We start from the raw sequence: 25,575 nt of genomic DNA on the forward strand, positions 1-25,575 counted from the left end.
CAATACACATCCAGAACACAGTGATCTGTATGTAATTCTGCCAGGATAAACAGCAGCTTATTAAAACTCAGGAATAGAAGACTTTTTAATGATCCCTTCTTTTGGGAAATGTCTACGTTGCTTTTCAAAAAGTATCTGCTTGAAGTCAAGCTTTAAGCCAAGATCTTTTTGGCAACCATAATAACATCAATCAGCTCTCCACTGGCCTTGGATGGATTACCTGATTTGTTGATGATCCATACCACAAGTACCAAACTATCCAATCTGGCTGCTGCAAGCCTACATGAGTTTGGAGTGGCATTTTGTGTCTCAGGGGTCCTGGAGCTTCATTACTCATACCAGATGAAGTCTGGCTAGATGAGGAGCAAACTCAAGGGCAGCACTGCATGCGCATGGTTATAGCTTCTGAAGCATATAGTCATAAAGTTTTCTCAGAATTGATTGCACCAGATGCACTGTTACTCAAAAAACACCTTAGGTACAGAAACCAAAGCATGTATTTTGTTTCTTTCTTTGTTCGACAACTCTTACACTCTGGTATTTAAGATAATGAAGAGTTCTTGTAACTTAAGCATGTGCTTACCTTACTGTGACCAGAACTGAAATTTCACTTCACATAATAGCTTCAACCTGTTGATAAAAATCATGTGTGCCTAAGTTCTTGCAATACTTGCACTGAATAAATACAAGTAGATATATAGAATGAGACAGAAAGACAGACACATGTAGTCACTCATTTTCCAGTACTCTCCATGCTGTCAAGAACATTTTGATCCTCATCTGTCTGAATACTCTGGCATGATAGCATCCAGTCCATCTATTTTAGATACTTACTTGGAGTGAAGTGAATTGCTTTTTAAAAATGCCTTTCTCTATACACTGGTTATACAGGTTGCCAAGAGAGTAGCTTGAGTGTAAACGGATAGAGACCCAACTGAGATAATTATCAATATTCCTCCACAGTGAAAATTGTGCAAATCCTAAGAGAAGATGACACTAGAAAATCTGATTAATGCCAATTATTATATTGTCCATCAGACTTTTTGAAACAACAGACTTCAAAATACTACAAAACTATTGAATCCAGTTCAGTGGCTGTGAATTCATGACGAGGTGTATTTTGTGGTCCTACACATTTCCCTCTGTGGTGAAATCTTCACCTTGCTTGCATCAGTGGTAAAGTGATAAAGATTCCCATGGCCAACTGGGACCAGGATTTTGTTCCATGCAGTGAAAGGCGTTTTGTAGCCTTATTTTCCTGTTTTTGATGTTTTTCTGATGTGCATTTTTTCTCAAGCCTTTACTCAGTAGGTGGATTTATCCATTTATACCTTGATCTTTTTATTTTATTTTGCTGCCACGTGCAAAACCTTTTGGAGTTTTAAACTGTCAGAGGAAGTAAAGAAACCATGGGAGTGGCAGAGAACTTTTTTTTTTTTTTTTTTAACGTTCAGCTTACATATAAAATGATGTGGAATGGGGAATGTCTTGGAATCTAGAGCAGTTCCCTATTTGTTTTTCATCTACAAAGAAAAATTGCATCAAAGGCTATTTTTTTGTGTGTGCATGCAAGTAATTCACTGGGGAGCTTCAATTCAAGCTCTGTTTTCCTACATACAAAGTATTTAATAGACTAATTTGCAAGGTATTTGTATTTGTCTGTAGATATTAACTGTCCTGAGCAGACCTGCAAATCGGCATAGCTGACTGGCCCTAGTGCCTGACCAAATACCCCAGCTCAAGCCCTGCCTCCAGTATCACCTGTTGTGATGGGTCTCTTGCTTACTCTGGTTGCTGTATGTTTTCCACTGTTAGAGGATAAATGCTGGCCGAAAGGTAGTTTTCCTACCCCTGGCAGCTACTAAGCTACCCACTGACTCAGGTAGAGCCCTCCAAACAGAAGAGGAGATTATTCCTTCCTCCACCCATCAGTGGAGGGGCAGGCAGACAGAAAGTGAGTGAGGTTAAGCTGCTCTAATGATTAGCAGCAACTGGAAGGAATGTAAGCTAACATAGCAGGTAAATCTCTTTATTTAGGTATTTTTCTTCTGGTTTACCTTAATATGGCTAGGCCAGACTGATATGAAAGCTAGTGCAGGTGTCAGGGAAATAAGGGGAACCTATGATGAGTGACATGAGCAGACAGGCAGTGTTTTCCTTTCCAGGACAGATAGCTATTAGGTCAGCTTAGCTCTAAAATAAAACCACACTCCAAGAGACATAGCAAGGACAGAACCTGCTCCAAAAACATGGAGCAGAGGACTCCTGAGAAGCAGGAAACAGAAAGACTCATCTCAAAGGTGACTGAAGGAAGTACTTTTCCAAGACATCTAGGACACACAGAAAACCCTGGTTGTGGTAGCCAGAAAGCCATTGAAAGTTGCTGGACTATAGAGTTAGACTGAAGAAAAGGAGGCTTCCTGCAAGGAGATTTGTTTATGTACTTTTTAGTTTTAATCTGTCTCAATCCGACAATCCGACTTTCCCTATGTAAAACGTTTGTTCTAGTCTGTGAGATTCACAACCTAGCTGTAAATATTCAGAGTAGTTCTAGTATTTTTGGTGGGCTTTCTCTGAGGAAGAGGTGCTGGCAGATACAACTCAAAGCTCTAGCTGACCTGGATCTAGCAGATTCCACAAGGAAGGTACTGAAACAGGACTGTCTTAATGCTATATGATCAGCTTTTGCATCCAGTGATTAAGTAAGGTTAATTCACACACAGGCCTAGGAATTGGATCCACTGCGTACGTCTACTTTGGACAGCTGTGTGCAGAATCCAGTAAACTATGCTTTTCTCCAGGCCTCTTGACTTATGTTCTTGACTGAATAATAAGTTGTGTCAACTCAAGCAGTGAGTTCTGTACTTACTATTCCATATCCAGTAGAAAATATGAGTTCAAGTAATTTTAGTCAGTAGATTAAGAATCTAGGTCTGCTCCTTCCTAGGCTGGTGCTTATATCACTAGTTGCTGGAAAGAACTGGATGTAGCTGGCTGAGAGGGAAGGCAGAATGAGACAATTAGCTGAGCCTTCAGCGTAAGAGCAATGAGAAGTGCCTCCTGAGTCACACCAATGGTCCATCTAGCCCAGAACAGTTGCTCTGGCAAGGGGAGTAGGAGATGCTGTGTAGGGAAAGCTTGCAAGCTACACCCTGTTACCCCTTTCCCTCAGACTCTCCCTCGTCTATGATCCGCAGTCATCGGATTAAGTTTATTGGAACGTACATGACTACTTACTGTCTTTTCTGTCTGCTTATTGACCTGTTGTCCATTAATTTGTCTTGCTGCTTTCTTGACCTTTCCTGACTTGCTTTCTTGTTATACTTCTGTTTTCCCCTCCTTAACTTTTTTTGTATTTCCTACTGATTGTGCAAAAAGCAATGATCAAGGAATGCATTGCTGACCAGTTCTGCATCCATCCCATTGCCAAAAGAGAGAACTGTAAACAAGTATTTCAAGCAAAATTTTCTCAGAGCTCAGATATGTGAAATCCAAGGAATGCTTTAAAAATGTAGATCAAGCTGTCACATCTGTAAACATCGCATATAATGTTCATGTAGCATCCAGCCCTTCGTTGCAGTGATCTGATGTGGACCTTGATCTCTTCAGAGTGGTTACAAAAAGCATGTATCTGTTTGCATGTGCTCCTCAGTAATGTTTGGCTGGGAGCCAAAATGAAAGCTCACAGAAGTCTTGCTATTCAAAGTGGAGTCAAAGAACTGCTTAACATAGGGTAGAGTTTTAAATAACCTTACCTAAGATCTTTTTGTGCCTTAGAGGAAGTCCTGACACTTCTGGATTCAAGAAAAGAATCAAAAAATTCATCATTATTTGGCAAATCCCAGAATTCCTAACAATGAAAACCAATGAAGTCCATGGTGTTTTCACTGTCAAATGATGCTGAACTTCAAGAGCAGGATTTCCAAGAAGAAAAAAGTTATCTGCTTGAATACTTCTCCCAGTCTAAGAAATGTGAATTCTCTTTAGAAATGTTAATTCTCATAGGAATAGTATTCATTCACTTGTCATTTTTGGTCTTCAGTGAGTCTTGAAAAGTTGCATTAACTATGAATATCTAAAATGGTCACCTCACCTACTTCTTATAATCAGCAGAGTGAACACAATGTTCTTAGTGCTAGTCTTGATGGAAGTAATTCTTGCCATTCTGAAACTGGTGCTGTTGTTTTAGTTTCCTAGTACAGCATTGCCGCTTTACCTGCGCTGTTATTTATCCACTTCTTTTTTGCCATCTGGTGTTTAAGATTAACATGAGATGAAGGAGAATGCGTACTCCAGAAGGTGGTAGTATCAAATATTGCTGAAGGACTGTTTGATGCTATGATTTTTGAAACTGAAATATCGTTAGCTCACATTGTGTTTCTCCATGACAAAAGGAATTTAAAACTTTTTTTGCATCATGCTCCTACTAAGCACACTCAGTAGGACTTTTGGACATTCCAGGGCAAGCTAGACACTTCTTTGACATCATTTACACTGAATATTCAGCTCTGGATCAGCTATAGTAGTGATCATTAGATTTTGAGCTCTTAGGAATAAGGATCAGGAGTGCTAGTCTTACTTTGAACTTGCTTGAGGAAGCTTGCCACACAATTCGTCTCCTCACATTAAAGCTGAGATTAAGAATTGATAATTAAAATTATAATTCTTTTCTGTCTTTTTTGTTCCAGGAAGCAGGAAGTTTATCATATTGAAGTTATTAAGTCATTACAGCTGTAGGTTACTTATGCTTACAAGCTTTTCTGTTTCTTTTGGGAAACTGATTAGAAATACTATAGAGATGAGTATAAGCTGGCTTTATGTGAATTCTGATGCTTTCCAAAAAGTACTGATTTTCTCAGATTAAACTCAAGCACAACCAATAATAACAGGAAATGACTGATTAAAAGTCAGATGGCTTAGCAAATTAATAGTAATTTTGAAAAATGGCAATTGTTTCATAACTACTATAGTAGTACTGTGGGGTTGTTCATGCTAGGAAAAGATGTGCCTCTATTCCTTTCTATTATGCATCTATTATTCTGACTCTGAATCCAGTAAAGTTCTCATTTTCCATTTTTGCCTTGGGCAAAATCTGCTTGTCTACAGGGTGCTTAATTTTATCTTTTACAATGTAGAAAATGATTTTTCAACCTATTAGCATTTTTTCCTTAGTTTTCCTTATTTATAGGAAAAAAGCTGTCTTCAGTTTCAAATTAAATCATGAACTTCTGCTCTATTTAGATAAAATTATCTTCAGATTTTATTTTAAAACTGTAAATAGATTTAGTCTTAATATTTAGGGGTTTATCAGGACCTTCATATCTATAACTCTGTGTCATTCATCTTGTAACTCTCCAGTGTAGGTACAGTACCCCAGCACAGTATGTTCTCTCAGTTCTCCGTTAATTGACCTTCACATTTCTTTCTTCAGAAAAACAAATATTTATGTGTGCATGCACACAAACACTCCAGAGGCACTGTATTTTGAATATAAACTGCTTAAGTGCTTTTTCTAGGGCGAAAATTGTGTAAATGGCAAATTTAAAGCATTTTGAATGCCATTTTGGATTCAACAGCAACGCGACTTCTTTTCAGAATCCAATAATATATCCCACGAACGATGTATAAGCACTGACGTCCGATTTGAGGAAAAGCAGATGATGCCTGGGAAACATTCAGCTTGCTTTCTTGGACTTAGAATTGTTCGTTACACCAAGTTCATTCCACCAGGCTTGCATGTGGTAATAGAGCAGTCTGCCACACTGTGGCCATTTAAAAGGTCTTAAATGTTGACGAGTGCACCAGAAAATCAAGGCTATTTCAAGCCACCCAACACACATCCTCTGGAGAGTGAAACAGGATATAGAAACAATGACTGTTCACTTGTGTAGTGAGATTTTCAAGCTATTGCAAACATACTCAAGGGAGTATGTTATATTAATCTGGCTGTGAATCTGGCTTAGGCTTTCTTTGTTTATGATGTGTTTAAGCAATTTACCAGCGAAGAGTAACAATGCTGCATATAACCATGAAGAGTAACAATGCTGTCTGTTGATTCCTTGGAAATGTTGTAAATCCTTTGTAAAGCTAAGCTTTCAAGTGCTGTTGTCAGGTTTTACCTGTCCCAGTTTTACCAGTTCCCAGTTTTACATACATCGATCATTTTTCTTGTCTTAGGGGCACAATCCTGTTTGCTTTACCAGTGCAAAAACAGCTTTGTGATTCATTTGGACTATTGACATAAATAGTGAAAATTGACTTTGACTTTTCACAAGTATATTGTACATCCCATCCTTATACTCACTAAGAGTTTTTCATCCATGTAGTCTAGCTAATGTCAAGAGTGGGTCATAATTTATTCTTATGTGTATTTCCTTTTAAAACAATATGTTTCAATCAAGAATAAACAACAATAGAATAAAAAAATCTAGCCCTTCTGAATGAATCACGGGAACTAAATGGAGGTTTATATGCTTGTCAGGTCGATAATTATAGTAAGCAGATGTTATTTGTAGATTTTTATACTGGGATACAAATGCTCAAATGCTAAAAACTATCCTGACAATATCATTTTACCAGGGTAGATTGTGCTTCACTGTATTTTTCTTCTTCTGCTTACTCAGTGTGAAAATGATATTCTACTGTAATTGACATGTTACCATTTGACCTGATGTTGATTTAAGCTTCTAGAAGCTCACATCAGCAGGAGGTCACAGACAGGCAAAGTCAATGAATCTAAAAATGGTACAGAAAAAAAGAGATTAGACTTTATTTGGGTTTAGATTATTTAGAAATAAACGGACATGAATTTAGAGAAAACAAAATTGTGTTTCTCATCTGATTGGTAAAATCATTTTATTAAATGATAAAATTTACATCTCTGCCATGCACTCTCAAATAAAGTGTCCTTTGCAGTGAACAAACAGCCTTTAGAAGTGAAAAGTCTTTTATAAAGATAGTACAGTCTTTTGCTATTAGGTAAAAATGCAATATGCGATAGACATTTGGTTGTGTTAAAGCAAACCAAAATGAAGACTAGTTATGAACAAGAGTTGTGAACATCATCACTTAACCTATCTAAAGCAAAGAAATTTTCAGTTATATTGCATTTTCAAATACTCTGCATATTAGCAGAGATAGCTCTGAGAGTGAACATAGTTCTAACACAAATAACTGCTATTTAAAATATCACATATTTCCTCGGATTTACTGAGCAGATCTGTGCATTCACAAAAACAAAATGTAAGAAATACTTATAGTAATATATTCAGAACTCACACACAACAGCCACAGCTATATGACAGAAAGATGCTTTGCTAGTGGAGGAATAGGAAAAGGAAATGAAAAATGCAGTGGGGTGCTTCATAAAGCTTTGTGTGCATTAACATTTCAGTTAATAGTCAGGGCCTGCTGCTTTCCTTGAAATGAATATATTCTCTGAATCTGGTTTTAACCTGGTTTCCTTTGTAAACAAGCCTATGTGATCTGTCTGCATGCCTATGTATCTGTCTGTCCTCCCATTAATAGCTTTGAAACTGTTTACTGGTTTCATTTCTATATGATAGCGAAATAGATCTCAAAGACAGTCAGTTGCCCACAGACTTTGTAAAAATAAGTGACTGAGTAGAGGATACATTTAGCAGTGTTGCTATTGAGGAAAATGCTGCAGTGTGAAGTCATTCTTTATTAAATATGAGAGAATCCATATGGGAAAGAAAACTAGTAAATCCCCAACAACTGGAAAAAAATCTGTTGTAGATCACATCAAACATCAAAGTTAATCTATGATAAGATGCAAATCTACAGGAAACTCAGTGTCATTAATTCTCTTGTTCACAGAAATATTTACTGATAAATTCTTCCTTATCAATACAGGGAAATTACAGGGCTATGCTTTTTTCTTTGGACATTGACAGAAAGTCAGTGATTCTCTTTGAAAGTCTCTGATTCTGCAGTTTTTACATTTTTGGTGCATCTTTGTTTTTTACTGATGTGAAGGCAGCTTGAAGCAGCCCAAATGACAGGAGCACAGTGGCACATCATTATCTGCCTAGTCTGTGTGTTACACAGATTATCCTTGAAGGATAACATTTGAAATGATATATTTGCTGGGCACTGTCTTGAAACATAGACAGTCAGTGAGAGAGAGGTGTCTAAAAACGTTAGGCATCCAGAAACCTCTTTGAATATAGCTTTAAGTATCAGAACAGCTCCTGCTGCAGTCAGTGGGAGACTTCTGAATTCACTGAAAGTTCTGAAGGACTAAAATCCTGACCTCCAGGGTATTAATGAAAAATTACATTTTTTGCCTTGATCCGAGGTATACCTAGGCACAAGAGTATGTTTTCCCCTATTGCTAGGTAATCACAACATTAAAATCTTTTTTAATTTCACTCTATATCATAACATGTTTTTTGTAATATCAAAATTTAAAAACAGTTTTGGAAATTTTTAGTTTCTTGTAGCTTAATATTAACCATTCATTTCCTTTTGTTATGCATATGATATTAGAATTCATAACATTATTTTCAGTGAAAATCCAAACATATAGTACTGATTCTGAGAATTAAAACAATTGTAATTGACAAGTATGTGATTTACTACAAACTCATTAATCTGGTTTCCAATTTAACAGTATAAAGGATATAGTTGTTTAAAACAGAAAACGGACTTGACTTGGATTCAGGAAGTCATTTTATTATAATTAAATGGACCTCAGTTCAGCATAATATGTAAGCGTTATATAGTTTTCAGAGTATCTGTAGTCCTACTGAAAGCAATGGTGTACACTGGCATTTATTGAACACTTAAGGCTTTGATGGCTTAGAATTGTAAAACATAACTGCTGGATCTCAGTTATGCTGAAGTTAGCTGAAAACCTGACATGGAAATAGGTCTGAATCCAGAGACAGGCCCTTAAGGACTATCAGTGTCCCATTGATTTCAGTGGGAACATTCCCAGTGATGATAAGGGAACACTGTATAACCCTACAGAGAAAAATATGTTTTTGCCTCTGGGACAGGAAAATTTATTCTATTTATGTGGGTTTATGAATCTAAAGTGCAAGTCTGGTTTTCAGGTGTAAGATGACAATCTTGTTCATGTAATTTTTCTAAATAATCTTTTCTTCAAATATTCGTAATTTGTGAAAAATTCATAAGGTGCAGTAGCAATATGATACTAGATTCAAGGTATACTACATCCACGTGTTCATTTCCTCCTGGTCCAAAGGAGGATTGCTTTTGATTTCAAGGGGACTTTTCTTGACTAGAGAATTACTACCAACTTAAATTCATTAAGTTTATATTTTTCTCCTTCATGCAATTCCTGAGTTCCATGAGGGGAATTTCATCATGCTCTTATGGGAAGTTTCAGCTCAACTGGACCTGGGGTTTCTTTTCCTCTTTTCTTTATACCAGTTATATTTTATTGTTGTTATAATGGAAAATTGTTTGCAGATAGAAATGTTTTGTAATATATTCATTTTTACTGCATATGTGTTCTAGCTTTCTTTCTAAACTAACCACTTTACTCACAGTTGACAATATTGTTGAAAATAAAGATAGTTATAGTGTTTCTACAGAAATTTTAGATGACTGTGCTTGACAGATGTTTGAAGAATACCCCATAAAATGAGGAGGGTTCAGAGCACTTTTTAGTACTTGGGGTATTCATTTGATGTCATAACAACATCTAAAATACCCAATAAGCTTGGAATACATGTATTTTTAGCCACATATTCGTGTTGTTTAAAAAGGATGTATATGCAGGATAATTACCAGCCACAATTATTTACCATATCTTCAGATCCACCAAGACAGCTTAATTGTAACCAACTCACCAAATATTTTCTACTCATACTAGACTCATACCATGTAACACATATCATAAACCCTCTTTCACATGTCACCTTCCACATAGGACAGGTGTTATTCTTAGTAAACAATAAACTTGATAAACACAACTTATATATGTCTTCCAAACTGAGAATACGAATTGAAAGCCTTCTAAACATTGAGCTACTTAGAATGACTGGCTAACCAGTCAGTTTGCTAGACACTATAGCAGTAAATGTTCAGCAAGTAGTGCATTTCACAGAGAAACATGGAGAAGGGACTGTTTCAGCCTCCAAATTATTTGATAGTTTATTACAAATTAAGTTGCAATCCAGTTTAAATGCAGTCTATATACTTTTCTGATCTCTTTTACATTTCAAGTATCATGGTACTGATCTCTACTAATATCATCCTTGTTTCTATTGTGTTCAGACTGATTAACTACAATGTGAAAATTTAATCTAAACTATCTTGAAATCCATCTGCAATGCATGACTATGTGTGATTAGCATACATCTACATGGAGATGTATGCTGTGTCAGAGAGATTCAGGTACCATGACCATAAATGTATTTTAAATGTCTCCGTAGCAAAATTGTTAATTAGTGTATTTTGTTAGTTCTTTCAAAAATGCAGTAAAGAAAACATATGACCAATAAGCCAGAGCTTCCAATTACTGCATTTTCATTGGAACTTTCTCAAGTCTGATTATGTCTTGTACCTTGGAACCCAGATGTCAGATATATCCAGAGAACCTGCAAGACCCTGTAAAATACTTCTTGCTTTAAAATGCCCAGATTTTATATTCTTTTCTTATTACCTTCAGGGCAAGCATTTGTGCTATCTGCAACTGTATCCATTCTAGGTGTTTGTATTGACCACATTGGTTGTCCCCTGTTTCCTCTCCCCTCTCCCAAAGAAAGTTTACAATTTCACCTTTTAGAAGCAGAACAATATTAGGTTATGAATAAAACGACTTCCATTCTTGAGTGCTAGTCTGCAGTCCTATGAAGACTGCTCCGTTCTAGATTACCTCTTTATTTCTTCATTTCAGAGATGATCAGGTCAGCAAAAACTTTCCTTCTCCAACTCAGATCTAAAACTTTTATAGCTGGATGAAGGGAAGATATGCCGGGTACTTCTGTTATTCATGTTGGACACATCCATCCCTTGGGCTGCTGACTTTGAATCTGCTGTTCACAAGTAATAGTCAGGCCGGGAATCCATGGACATCGTATCAGGATCTGTTCTGGACTGTTGACTGAAGTAAGCATACTGCAGCCGAGAGCCACCCTGTGTGGTGGCACTTGGGGCAGACAAGGTGCTTTTGGGGGGTGATACAATACCTGATTGCTTTGCCCCAAATAAGGCTGCACTACCACTTGAGACCGGAGGCTCGTCAGAAACTCTTTGTTTCCATTCATCTGGTGACTCAGGAAGCGTTTTCCTGCGAGCAGCTGATACTACATTAGCCACAATGGATTCTTCAATATTCAGGGGCGCAAAAGCTTCATCCACTAGGCCAAGAGGGGATTTAGCTGCTGCTTCCCAGGGAGTAGGTCTCTTGCCAGGCCTGTCAGCTGCTATGCCTGGCTTGCTAAAGTAATCAGGAGCAGGATGAAAGATAAGAGAAGTAGGGGACATGGCTCGAGAAATAACTGAAGAAGGTCTCCCAGGAAGTGATAGTGAGCGTCCACTGCTTCTTCCCTAGAAAAACAAATTACCATATATAACTGCAGTCATTAAACAGCAAAAATGGAAGCCTGTTCTCCCTCAGAAACTGGAACAACAAACCCTGAAAGCATATGTGCATGTGACATTCTGGCTTGTTTTTTAACTTTCTAGTACTTTCTAATACTTGAATTTAGTGGAAAGAGAGGAGATATTAAAAAGGAGGAAGAGAAAGAAACAGGAACAAAGACAGAACAAACTGAATTTTGGGGGAAAGACCCTAAAAGGTTTCCATTAACTGAAAAGTTAGGACTATGTTATCAGCCTTACAGCTTTACTTCATCTCCACTAGCTAGCTAGTATGCCTTGTTCTGAAAAGACTGTTCTTAATAATGAAAAAGGAAGTCATGCTGCATTAGTTCTGTGTGTGTTTGCAAGATTCTGTCTAACGTTCAGGCACAGCCTGAATTTTTTTGGTTACAGGCTCAGTCTAGGACATCTATCCAAGAACATATTTTTGGCAATCTCTTTTTAAGAAAGGCCTTTCTAACTCTAAAATTATTAGGCTTACCATGAGTGGAAAGGGAAGAAAAATGAACAGAAAAATTAAAAAATGTCAATGCAATCATTTACTTAATACCCTTGCAGGATGGTACTTAACCTGACGTCTTTAAAAGGCACTGCCCTCAAAATTTCAGAACATTCTGACCCATTTATAGGAGCAATCCATTCATATTTGACAAATCCTAATCTTCTTAGTAATGCAGCACTTCGAAAACAGAAACTCTGTTCATGAGAAGGTTTGCCCACAGCAGTCTTCATTTGGCAGTATATGAAACAAACACAGCCTTTCCTCCAAGCCAAACATGTACCTTGTGTTAGACAAATTATATTATTCTTTCTGTGTAGTCTCTGTACATGTGGTTCCTAAACTAACTGATTTATCCCCACTGATTCATATCCTGAGATTTAAGAATTGCCTTTAAGTCTGAAATCTTGTACAAAATTCAGGGCACAGTTGCCAAAGGCTTGCCAAAATTTAATTCCAAAAACACTGCCGCTATATTATTTTTTTCTAATTAGTTTCCAAAAACATAAACATTGTCAATAAGATCCACATACCAGGGAAGTCAATAGGTATCTGATCAAATAAACTATAGTTTATCTAGCAAAGATTCACACAAAAATACATGTTTAATAGGCTTTTTCATCACAGGATCTTGAAGCATTTAGGAAAGTTAAACAACCCCTGCTTCACGTGGGCTTTTAAATTATTTTGTACTATCATCCTTGTATGTGGGAGATGGAAACTGAGAAAGAGAGAACCTACTGATTTCATAATTTTCAATGCATTTGGTGGTGTTTAGTCCAAATCTATTAATAATATCTGAATAATACACAGAGGTTATGTAGTGAGAGTGTTGACCAATTCACATCTAATGGTTTGTAGCAAGACTGTCCTTCTCACGACCTATTCCCAGCTTGCAATTCCAGAGAGGAAACTCCTCAACAATATGCTACCTGCACATACATATGGAAAAATTTATCTTCTTCTATTCAGGGAATATTCTATTCGTTCCATTTGGGCAATTTACCTCAGCTAAGTTTTCAGAGTCCTTACTTAAAACATACCTGTCAGATTATCACATCTAAACAGGTCCCATCTGTATACTCTGAGACAGCAGCATATGAAAGCAAAAATTACCCATTTAGATAGTAACTGAATGAAAGAGAATAATGAAGGGTTTGGCCCATAGATACATGATATACTATCAAGAAGGGATTAAACTTCCTCCATACATTTTTTTTTCTTACCTGAAAAATAAAGGTCCAGATAAAAGAGCATGCTTGGGTCAATGATTGGCAGACCCAGATAAGGCAGTCACAATAGTTCTTCTTCCTCTAACACATTACAAGTTCTTTCTTCATTGGATCCACAGAAAAATAGCTTTTTCAGTGAGAATGATTAGTATGTTTTGTTTAAATAATTGGCAAAAATAGATTTTTGAAAGGTGCTAACTCAAAATAAATATGCAGAATGAGATGCAGTTTCTACTAAAAGTTAATCTGATAACATGAGCCTTGAAGCTACTTAGAAGATAAGATTGTACAAAAAGATGAAAAAGTTGTTAGCCAGCCTGTATTAACTGCTCTTGAGAGGGCTCTAGATTGCTGTCTGTGCTGAATAGGTAGAAAAATTCTTGTTTATTTAATGGAGATTTCAATTCCAAGAAAAGATATCCAGGCTGCATCAGTGCTTTGTAGGATTTCAGAGATGGGATGCAAATGGAAATTATTCTGTTAAAAGACTTGACATTTCAAGACTGGAAGATACTGCATTTAGTCTGTCATGTTTAGAGAAAAGGTCTGGAGATCACCAAGTGGCAAAGATATCTTTTTAGCCTAACTATCAGTAATAAAATACACATTAATTTTCTTTGATAGAGTTTCATCTGAGATTGATGAGTTATTAAGTGTATTCACTGGTCTGTTTAACAAAATGGGCTATTCTACTATGTCACAAAGGTGGACTCTCGTAAAACCAGAAATGCAGCATAGACAAAATGTGCATTGTGGTGAGTTTTCTAGTTTTTTAGTATAGGTGGCATATCATATTCAATAGAAAATAAAGATCATTAATGGAAAATGAAATATTACTCTATGATGCTGGAAACTACTCTAGGGATAGTTTTTGTTATCATAGAAGGTGAAGAAAGAGAACTGGCAGAAGAGAGTTAAAATGACCTCACAGAAAAACCCTTTACATTAATCACTCAATAAGGTTTAAAGGACACTGGCACAGAGTTTTGGCAACCAAATTTGGGGTGGAGGGAAAGGGGAGTGTTTTACCAGCTTGAGAACCTCTTATGTCCTTAATTTGGAAGACCTCAGTGAATAAGTATTTGTATCTCAAATCATATCAATCCACAGAACCTGTAATGTTATCTAAATCGTAAGTTCAGCCTATAAGAGTTGTAGAAAAATTAGAATCTCAAGTACTGATAATTTGGAGGGTATTATATTGTTTGAGTTGCTGTTTATGAAAAAAACTCAAAAAATGCAAAATACTTTAGATATGGAGGATTTTATTCTCTTGTATAAAACTATTCTCGTTTAATTCTGAGATTCTGCCCAGTGTGTTAGTTTTTACAGAGTGTTGGTCTGGATTTGGGTAGAAATGTTAGGCCTTGAGGGAAGATATGCAGATTAGTAAACTGGAATAGTGCCTTGGGAATTATGTTGGTTGTACTAAGTTTCTTTGAACTCATTCTTTGTTTTGTTTTTAACTAGATACGCTCTCAGGGACAAAATGACTAGGTAAGAATCCAGATAATTCATACTGTCCCATGAGATAAAGAATGTTTCATTACATAAGTATTACTTTACTTGGCTCTGAATGTGATCACCCAGTGATCAATCAGAAGTAAAAAACAAGACAGATTTTTCCAGTGAAGACTCCCAAGTAAAATGGAGCAACTGTAACAGTTTACCTGGCTAATGAGAGACTGTGCCACTTTATTTGGAAAAAAGTTGTTTCCTTAGAAGTTGACAAATATGCTCCTTTTCTACCTCAGAACACCCAAATCAGAATACTTATTTCAGGTTTTGTCCATTTTGCCAAACTACTATTTACTTTTGTTGGTGCTTTCAATTGGCCAGGCTCATATATGTGGTTTTTTTTTTCATTGACTATCTGACTCTCACATATTTATGTTTATTTGTAGACTTCTATTACTTCATCTTAATAGCTATCATCTGAGAGACTTCTTTGTTCTGACAGAAAGATCAGATTATCTATAAAATGATGTCTCTTGTCCCAGGGGACAGCTTTACTAGGTGCTAAGCATCTCATTTGAAGACTGCTATTTCAGTAAGATCTGTACCACTGAAGATAATTAATGATTTCTTTGTTCTGGAGGGTCATAAAATCCACATCCAAATCAGAGCAACAAAATTCTCACTGCGAGATCAAACTCTGTCTAGCAATGGTACTGTCAACTGGATAGTTCATATCCATAGGCAGTTCTTTAGCATGCTTGGTCCTGTTTTGATATTCCTGGGTGTGTCTCCTTCTCCACTTGATAACTTGGATTTAAGTACAGATCTGATAATAGGCTGTTAAAATATCTTTGAAATCACATGTCCATTTCCTTTGCATTTGATAAAGAAAAGGAAGAATTAATCTCTCCTTCCAGGAAAGAAGGACTGAACAATGAGTTTTTAACTAAATGTTGTCTTTCTGGGTTGTGAGAGGACAAATTCTGTGAGGGAAAATGATTTACTTGGAAAAGGGCTAAAGTACTTTGCCTGCTTAGTAAGGATCTGAAGAAATTTCATGAAAAAAGTTAGAGAGCTCCACTTTCTGAGATGCTACTTACCTTCAGGTGTACTTAATTACCATTCTGAATGTTGGGTCTGGCTGTCTGGCTTTTGATGGGGAACAAGAGTGGACCAGTAGTTTTTGAAGGAAGAGGCTCTTGAAGGAAGAAGCTGACTGAATTCTTGACATTTCTCAAAGAGAAACAGTCATAACTATGTTGAGGGTAAGCAGAAGAGGGTTTGAAGACCTACTCAGGAGATCCAAGAAGATGAAAATGTTGTTGGCTAAAGTAAGCTGTAGTTATTCTGAATTACAGTCTTTCTAAAATAAATAGCAATCATCATTGTCTGCACTCTAGTAAGAGCAGACAGCACAGAGAGAAGGAAACAAAATTTAATACGAATTTTATTTTTAATAAGTCCAGGAAAATTAAATATCAGTTTTGCCCTGAATCAATTCTATTTAGTTATTGTAACTTTGAGCAATTATAAACCTTTGGATTCATGGGATATATATTTAATTTTATCATCTATGAAAGAAATACAGCAAAAATACCAGCTATGTGTGCTATGTCATTATACCTCAGCACTTACCTTAAGGAGGGGGAATTTAGTCTCTAAGCCTACTCAGTACCAAGACTGTTATGGTAGTATCTATTGTAATAGAAGTAATCCAGTAACAACCTGTACTGCAAATTTTTGGGCATGTGGTTCAATAATCACACAGACATTTTATAATGACATACTTCTGCAATAACTTACTCAGCTCCAAGATAGAATATTTCTATCTACCCTAATTTTATTCTGAAATTGAATAATCTTTGGCTTCAGAACATAAAATCTCCACATTTTTTCATGCTTTTTGGTAAATAGGTTTTAAGCACTTGTAGAAATGTGTAATTTTGCTAAAATGTGTGCATGTCTTAAATGTAGAAACTGAGAGATGATTAATGATTGTTTTCATTGCCTTTAACTCTTTTCATTAGTGAAGATGTTCCTAGAATGAAAATCTGAACATTCCTGAATTCAAGGGAGATCCATATTTGGTATTCGTATACTGATGTCTATCAGCAGTTAAGTGTTCAGCCTCTTTGAACTGACAATAAACTTCGGAATTGCAGCATTTAGTCTCTAGAATTGTCATTCATTTACTGGAAAGCATCAGCTAAACCTAGTGATACTGTTCATTATTCTCCCTTCATATTTTATTCTTAGGGATAGCTCTTTTGGTATGCATATCAAAACAGCTAAAAAGTAAATAGAACAACATCTCCATGTTGTGAGACAGTGAAAATGTAAAGTGCAAATGCAGAATGACTATTCTACCTTCTGTCTCCCTTGTGCTATAAGAAGAACATAAACAGGGAGCTAGCTAGAGTGTTTCCATTCTTCCTCCGAGCAATCAAAGGGGAAGGAAGAGTAATACGCTATCAGAATTACTGAATTATCACAGATTGTATTACTGTAATCTTGTACCAACATTCAAAGTTATGCTGCAAAACAAATCAGAACACCACACAGTGAATAATTTGGGGTTTTCATTGCCATGAGTTTTTCAGAGAGAATAAACTTTTCTACAGTAGCTTTTGAAGGAAAGGCAATTCTTAAATAACAAGAGGAGGAAAGACAGTTCAGAGCTGTCCGTCACAATCATATAGAATCCTAACAACTGCTGCTGACTCCCCAGGTATCTATGGAAGAGGTTAAACATTAGTTTTAGGATAACATAGATTTTAAAAATGCAAAATTTTTGTAAACTGATTCGTGAAGCACACATTTATTGTACCACAAGCATCTTTGATATTTATAAACTGTATATTAATATGAACTAAAACAAATGTAGTATTACTCCCAAAAGAGACTATTTCAGTATATAAGTAAATGAATGTAAACACAGTACTTATAAAAGGTGTGTGTACCCATGTTATTTACATATTAAGTAGAAAGAACATGAATGTGTACCTTTGATTAAGGTTAATATAGCTATCTAAATCAATACCCAGAAAATTGTTTCTTAGAACTTACTGCTATTGCAAATTTCTTGTTAATTATGAAAAACTGAAAAACAAAAAGCATAATACTTAGTTTCATAAGCTAGTGCACATTTTTAAAGGCAAAAGTTAGATCTTTTTTCATTTTACAGATAATGCCTGGCCAGTGACTGTTCTACAACTACTAACAGACTAGAATCACACACTTCCTGTCTGATCCAAACTGTCTCAAAGCTGTTTTGTCAGAGCTTTCTTTCAAAAATTTATGGAGCATTTTAGAAGTGCAATCTTATTTATTCTAATTTTAGGTTGTGTATATGTGTGATGTGTATGTTATTTCAGACCGTTAATTGTAACTATCAAGTTGAGAATAATCTTATTTTTCCTCACTAAGAACTAATGAAACAGTTACTGTCAAACATTTTACATAAGCTTCATGACACATTCTACTTTCCACAATAAAGTCCTTTTTGGTTATCAAGTAATGGTAGAAGAGAAAAGTATGATATTAGTATTAGGTTTTCACTTCTGCGGAACACCTGCAACATACACAGAAAAAAAAAAAAAGAGTGCTGGTAACCACTCATAAATTAGTTATTCAATTATCTCAGCTTGTTTCTGTGTTAATAAAAGAAAATTAGTGCTTGGTGTTGCCATTTAATCTTTATCTGTATTTGACCATCAAAATTTAAAACAATTCTAGGCTTTTTTTTTTTTTTTTTTTTTTGGACCATAGGCATCTTAGTTTGAAATAGACAGTTTATTTCTGATCTGGAAGAATATTTGCTGCCACCTTCTGGAGTTTAATATTACACAGCTTAGAAGGTTATATAAGATAAAGCCTGGCCTATGTGCAGACAAACATTTGAAAAATAAGTGCAAAGCTTAGTCCTAATTTCTGACTTTGTGGTTCTGTATGAACAATGAAACCATTTCAAATTAATGTGAATTAAAGGAGATGAACTAATGATCTTTTTCTAAAATCGAAGAAAGTAAATATTGAATGTATTACCATACATGAAGCTGGCAGCAATATTGTTGCTGGACGCTTCCAAACTACAAGATAAATTATAATTTTCTTATCAAATCATTCACACAAAAATCTTCACTCTTGACTTTTTCTTGCTTTTTCATCCCAAATGGTCCAACCATTTCAGGTCATTTTAACCAAATGAATCCAAAGATTTCAACCATTTCAAAGAATCAGAGTAGGGACAAATACATAGGAATGCCCAAAAAATTTAACATCCTTTTCTTTGGAAAGTGGTACCACTTCATACTTTAGAATGAGTTTGAGACTAATGTTCATGTCTGAAGTATCTCATATTGCCATGCAGGCTTGCCTATGTATTTTCAAGTTGAGAACCTTTCAGGAACTGGCTGGGCCCAGGCAGGAAGCTGGGGAAGCAGACTTTCAGGAGGGTGGTAGAAATGGGAAAAGGAAGAACAAAGAAAAGACTGGACAAAGGAGATCCAGGAGTTGCTGATACTTGATACAAAAGGAAAAACTGTGTGGAAGACTGGCTTGGAGAGTGGTGAGTGTAGGATCTGATAGGCAAGAGCTTGGAAGAGAAACTTCAAAAATGGAAAACTGACTTGTGTGGCTGGCAGTAAGGCTATCGTAAGGAGATAGATCAAAAAGAAATGATGAAGTGGGGCAATTTGGGGAGAAAAGAACCTGTGTCCACTACAGTATACTTTTGTCCAGACCTCCAGAGAAATTTATTTTCCGGAGAAAGGAGATTTTGTCCTTCCTCAAGTTCCACACTGTCCGCAAAGACTGTGAAATCCCATTGGAAACCTCTGGCATCCTCCTACTGCAGATTCACATGTGTGAGGTCAACGTGAACTTGCTGCCAGTTACTGTACTAAGTCAAATGACAGTTCTCTGTAGTGGTTCCAGCCATGCTGGAGGACATTCTTGGTTACAGTATGCTCTGTGATAATATTCTTTGGTTTGGTTCGTTCTTCTGAAAAACCCTTGGGTCTTAAACACACAAAGCTACACTGAAGCAATGTAAGTTGGAAAGACAAATATTGACGAGTTACAAAATGCAAGCATCGTTGGCCAGTGCATATGCATTTTAATTAAACTGCAGGATCTCTGCCCCATCCAGGGCAGAGTAAGGGCTCCATTTAGGAAGTATTCAGATTATATAGTAAAGAAGTATATTGTATGGAAGACACTTGCACTAGTTGGATTTCATAGCTGGTCACTTAGGATTCCATATATGGGCTCCCATCTGGAGACCTGAGATCTCTTGATGGTGTTAAGGGGAAGCATAGTTTGATACAGTAACTACTTGGTATACTGATAGACTCCAAAAATCCTAAGTGCCTCAAATTGGACACCCGAGGCCACTGAGTGACCTAACATCAATACCTCACTCTTTATGCATAGTTTTCCTACTTGTAAAATGCAGTAGTGTAAAAATGAGTTACTGCTTCTGAATCACTTGGATACTAAAAAGAAAAACATGAGGAAATAAATAATTCTGCATGGAGAGCAATGCTTCAAAGAGTGTGCATTAAGTAAGGAATAATGTCACACACGGAACAATGTCAAAAAAAAAAAAATAGTGAAGAGCTATTCCTCAGACAAGCAGTACCATTCTGGCCTGAATGAGTCAGAAGTTGTATGGAAAAAAATAGCAAGTGGTCATGTGGTTACAGGTGGTATTGTCACACAAATGTCTGAGGGAGATTTAAAGGTTAGGTCCATGCCTAGACAGTGTTTCTATAGCAGTACCAAGCCTGTCAAGCTTCTGTATCAAGCCACCTCTCTGAAAGTAATCTTGGATTGAGAAGAGTTTTTCGTTTTGTGTATCTATCTGAAGTGCTGACAGCTATGCAACAGAGTGCAGTGCAAGTGCAGATACACATCACCATAAGAAGTTTATTTAGGTGGCTCTCATTTTGTGGAATCATTGGAATTTTTAATGGTGTGCCATCACGAAAAAATTGTTTTTTTCATTTGTTACAGCTCCATACCGTGTGGTATCAGCTGAACAAGCAGCAACGAGAGCCTTTTCTGAAGAAATTTGCAGCCCAGTTTAGTTCATGAAAAAGGCTCAGGTAGCATGCCTAGGGCTGCCAGAAATAATCTATACATATTTAAACGTTTACTTAACCAAAGGGAATTAAATTAGATTTTGAGGTTCTCTTATCACTACATTTCAGGCTATTTAAGGCTACTTAAGTTCCGTTTTTAGTTATAGTCCTGATAGGAGAAAGTTGCTGAGATTCTAGGAAGAAAACTAAGTGTGCTCTGAAGCACATGCTTTGCTTTCGTTCATCGCAAGTGAGGCATATACCAGCAATAACATGTACAATGAGACTTTAAGAAGTAGCATCTTCACAGGTCAAATTAAGAATCACTAGTAGTTACTGACATTTTTCAGTGAAAAATGTAAGTATCGTTTCTCAAAAACTTTCTTAAAAATGAAAACATTTGCTTGCAGGTAGTTAGTCTAAAGAAACTTTTGCTTCTGATATAAATGTGCTGAACTCCTTGTTCTGCAGTCAGTTGGAGCTCATACTGAAATTGATGACCTGGTTGTGCCCAGTGTCACCCTTTGTAATCCAATGTGTGTTACTGGAGTTGGAATGGTATGTTATTTCTGTATTGTTCCCCTTTTCTTCTGTTTGTTTTCCTTTTTTAAAAACAGTTAAAGTCTATCCTTTGAGATATCTGTCTAGGTAGAAACATCAAAAATAACCATCTGTCTGTTCAACAATTTACTCTTTACAGACTGTTTAGAAATGACCTCGTTACTCTTAAAATAAATTATGTTGCAATTGCTTGGGAATATGAGGGATCTCTCTTTAAGATTTCTATCTCAAACTGTATAACAGGAGTCAAGAATTCCTATCAGAAAGCACTTACTGCTGTTATATGGATTACCCCACACAGCAAGCCCTTATCCAGAAAGTACTGAACCATCCGTAGGTGTGGGTCAGTAAATAACTTTACACATACCTGTGTTTAAACAGCCGAAGGGAACGTACAGTTACTATTATATCATACTGCCACATATGTTTGTGCAGGCCTTATTCCTAGATTTAACATGCATTGAAATTAAAAGCAGTTTGTTGGGATCATTACAAACTGGAATAGATTTTTTTCCTTTGAGAATTGCACAGAATAACAGGAGACTTGAGTCACATGCTTCATAAAAAATATCTTTGCCTGTCTCATCCCAGAAAGCCAACACTTCTTCTAACATAGCATTTTGCTGAGCTGCTGATTTTGTCTCTATTTTTAATCATTTGGTAAAAAAAAAAATAAAGTACTTCCTGTGGTAAGTGTCCAACCTGAAAGCACTTGTTAAACATAGCTCTTGAGTGATTACAACTCCTCCCTTACCATGTAATTCCATGCAAAGGTAATGTTTGCTATAAAGTAAGAATAGTCATTGTCATGTGTACTATGAAGTTGCGGCAGCAGGTACGAAATTACCTATGAAATTACCAGGCTCATGTATTTTCCTGGAAGTCTGCCAGCAAGTGAGTAAAGTCAGAGCTTCTTTATCCATAGTTTTTGAAGAGCTTGTCAACAGGTTTCTTCTGTGTATAATATTTCTACTTCAAGTTGAGTAGAATCATTGCGAAATAACATCATGCCAAGCTGTGTGGTTAAGGTTTGCATTTGCCATGCAGAACTGCCAATGTGATCAGTGGAATCCTGGGTACTTAACTTCAGGCAAAGCAAAGCTGTATCATGTTTTGTAAAAAAGGAATATTGAAGAGTGGATCTCTTTATAACAAGCCTTTTTTTATTATTGTTATTCCTAAAGTTAGGAAATCTTTAAAAAGGGTCCTAGAAAAAGAGAAAAGAAAGATTTTGCATGTTGTTAGTTGCAAACAGTGCTGCTGTTTGACTGGTATTTTCCCTACCTCAAGGTGTACAGGGAATTCTCCGCAGAGAGGCTGGAGCAGCAGAGCATGTTGGTAAGGCTGGTCCTTCGTTGAGATGTTGTCCTGGTTACTTGGTAAACAATGCTCCTCCCAGCTCACATCATCTGTTATCAGATTGTCTTTATAATTGCTTCCAGTACTGCTGAACACTTTCCTATACTCCCTTTTTTCAGAGTTCACCTTAGCCCTTTCAAGAAATGTCATGTATAGAAGCAATCTGTGGTAATATGTCTGTATATTCATGGTCTCTCAAAGCAATATTCTACTGATAGGGCCTCTCTCTTTTTTTTTTTTTTTTAGAACTTACTTTTCTTTTTTTGCTGAGTATGAGTATTTCAGTTCCTTCACAATACTTCCTTGTAAACAGTAGAGGAGAAAAATCATGCCCCATGATGTGAGTAGTCAGTAATTCAAGAAGAATGTAGCAAATTTCAACAAAAGGCTGGAAATCGGACAGCTATCTCTGTGCAGAAAAATTAAGCCTTTCTTGCTGATTGTTTTCTTGTACTTGCAGGGTTTCGTGATTCTCTGGTAGGTATTTTATTCTGTGCAGTCTCTGCTTTTGTTCTGGAGCTTTCTCCCCACTGCTTGGCTTCCTGTAATCCTAGTAGCTTTTTCTCTCAAAACTGCTGCTCTGCCACTTAACACTAACTCTCATATCTGAACCACACATTAGCTCCTCAATTCCTGATTTTTGGAGGTTGCTGATACTTCAACATATTAGTACTTACTTGCTTCAAGTGCCCTTTTCCCTGAATTGTGAACATTCGTTTTAGAGTGAATAATAACAGCACTGCCGAAAGGAAAATAAACTCATTGCTGTGTGATTGCTGTGGTAACAGCAAAAGAGAATACAGAGCAGTTTTAGCACTGATCTTGCGTCTTTGACTCTTGAATGTCTTTGATAAAATGAAGTTAGATATGCTTTGTGTCAGTGCATGAAGACTTTGGGCAAAAAAGAACCTGCTTTTGTTGGCTAATCTTAAAATGGCATTGGCTTGACCTCAAACAAAATGAATTTTGTGTGCCTAGCAGTGAAGTAGGCATTATCTACTGTAAGGAGACTATGATTATATCAGAATAAGTAGTCTTGATATGAGTATCTTGCCATGAGTATGTGTATTATAGAGTCCCAGTCCATTGGGCTGGTACTTTCGAAACTAAGTAGCTTATTGTAACTGGATATTGTCAAGTGTCTTAGGACACTGACAAAATGATTCCTTGTGTAAGAGTGCAGAAGGCAACAGAATCAGGCTTACTTGTAAGAGATGGTAATGTTTACTCTGTAAATGTTACTGTGGAAAAGAAAACGTTGAAATATCTGTTTGTTTCATAGAATGCTATCTTTTGATAAGCCTGAAGAAACTAGTTCCCCTTGAGAAGGGGAGAGAAGTTAAGGAGTTGTTCAAGAACTAAATTTTGACTCTTTGCAACAGAACTTTTAACTTTCTGTCTAAAAGCTACTCATCTTCAAAACAAAAGATTTCAATTCAGGTTTTATAACAAGAGATTTAAAATTGAATGAGAAATTGAAAATATGTAACCCTTTATTGAGGTAGTTATTTTCATGGAAAGGCTCTCTAGAGTGTGAGATCTAAATTGGTGCAGTATTATACCTATAACATGCTACAATTAAATGTGCTAAAACCATAAAGCACTTTACATAGTTTTTTTTTTAATATGAACATACTGGAAGTGTTATTAGAAGTGGACAAAAATTCATTGTTAAATATACTCACATAGTAAGCACAGCTAGTGTGTCTTGATGGTCTTTCCATATTCTATTAAAATAATTGTAATAGTTTTTTGAGAAAACCATCTACAAGAGTTCATTCCCTTTTCAAAATGGAATTTCAAATATCCTTCTTTTTATTACATAAAGAGTTCATTTTCTTGACATTTCTGCTATGCCTCACATCACCTGCAGCTTTCAGTTGGACCCATAACAATGCACAGCTCTACTTTCCTCTATATATCTGCTTCACAAGAGATTACCCTTTGGCTGAAACTGTTAATTTAAGTAGGCCAGTTTTCTTCTGCAGTATTAACAAAAATTACTGACTTACCTTATTATTAAAATGAGTCTTGAAGCCAAGTCAGATCCAAGCACTATGCGTGTAAAAGGATGTATGTATACAAAACTGGATTCAGACTTGGACTTTGAATGGGATTTTCAAAAAATCCTACCTGAGTTAGGAGCACTGGTGGTACATATAAAGCACATGCAGATGTTTTGTCCTGCTGCCATTACTATAGGCCACACTAAATACCAGGATTTGAACAACAGCAAGAAATCCAAATCTGAGCAAATTACAAATACTCAGCTGAGATTCGTCTCATGTTCTTCTGGACAAAGTAGAGAGAAGACAGGCTAACAGCTGTATTTTATATCATTGTCACAGAAGCTGACTTTTCATATTGCTGTAGATGTGTTTATGGTATAGCTGGCTCTCTAAATTTTTGCTTTGTGCTGAAAATGAAAGAATTAGATCTTCAATGATCTTCAAACTAACAGTTAGGCATTTCATTTCGATCTTTGAAATGAATTTAGTTCTAAGTAAATGGTGCAGGAAACTGAAATGCTCTGTTTCAGTCCACAGCTCTCCTCTATTTGCTATGTACTTGAATTTCATCTTTCTGGAGAGGTGATTTCCTTTGGAATGAGAATAAAGCTCAGCTTCACCTTTGTTCCCTCTGCCAGTATTTAGAATAATAATACCTATTATCTTACTTGGAAAATGTAATCATATGTATGCTAGATGCTAGACTGCAGTAATCCACATATTTCACACTGAGTATTCAACAGCTAGTGAAGACTTCCAAAAGTTACTGACCTGAG

The 25,575-nt window shown here is 36.3% G+C and overlaps 1 protein-coding gene across 2 annotated transcripts in view; it reads right to left on the reverse strand.

Annotated features, from left to right (window-relative positions):
* Positions 1 to 6,838: 6,838 nt before the first annotated feature.
* The window catches only part of SYNPO2 (synaptopodin 2), a 96,063-nt gene continuing 77,326 nt past the window's right edge, over positions 6,839 to 25,575 (reverse strand). The window contains exons 5-6 of one of the 2 annotated variants that reach the window (XM_062574046.1): positions 11,184 to 11,544; positions 6,839 to 11,091 (exon numbers count right to left, since the gene is read on the reverse strand). In XM_062574046.1, the coding sequence (XP_062430030.1) occupies positions 11,075 to 11,091; positions 11,184 to 11,544 (378 nt within the window). In that variant the 3' untranslated portion in view covers positions 6,839 to 11,074. Of the gene's footprint in view, positions 11,545 to 25,575 lie in introns of both variants that reach the window. The other variant, XM_062574045.1, reaches the window with a different exon arrangement.

Source organism: Rhea pennata, chromosome 4 (assembly GCF_028389875.1).
Source record: "Rhea pennata isolate bPtePen1 chromosome 4, bPtePen1.pri, whole genome shotgun sequence".
Taxonomy (NCBI): domain Eukaryota; kingdom Metazoa; phylum Chordata; class Aves; order Rheiformes; family Rheidae; genus Rhea; species Rhea pennata.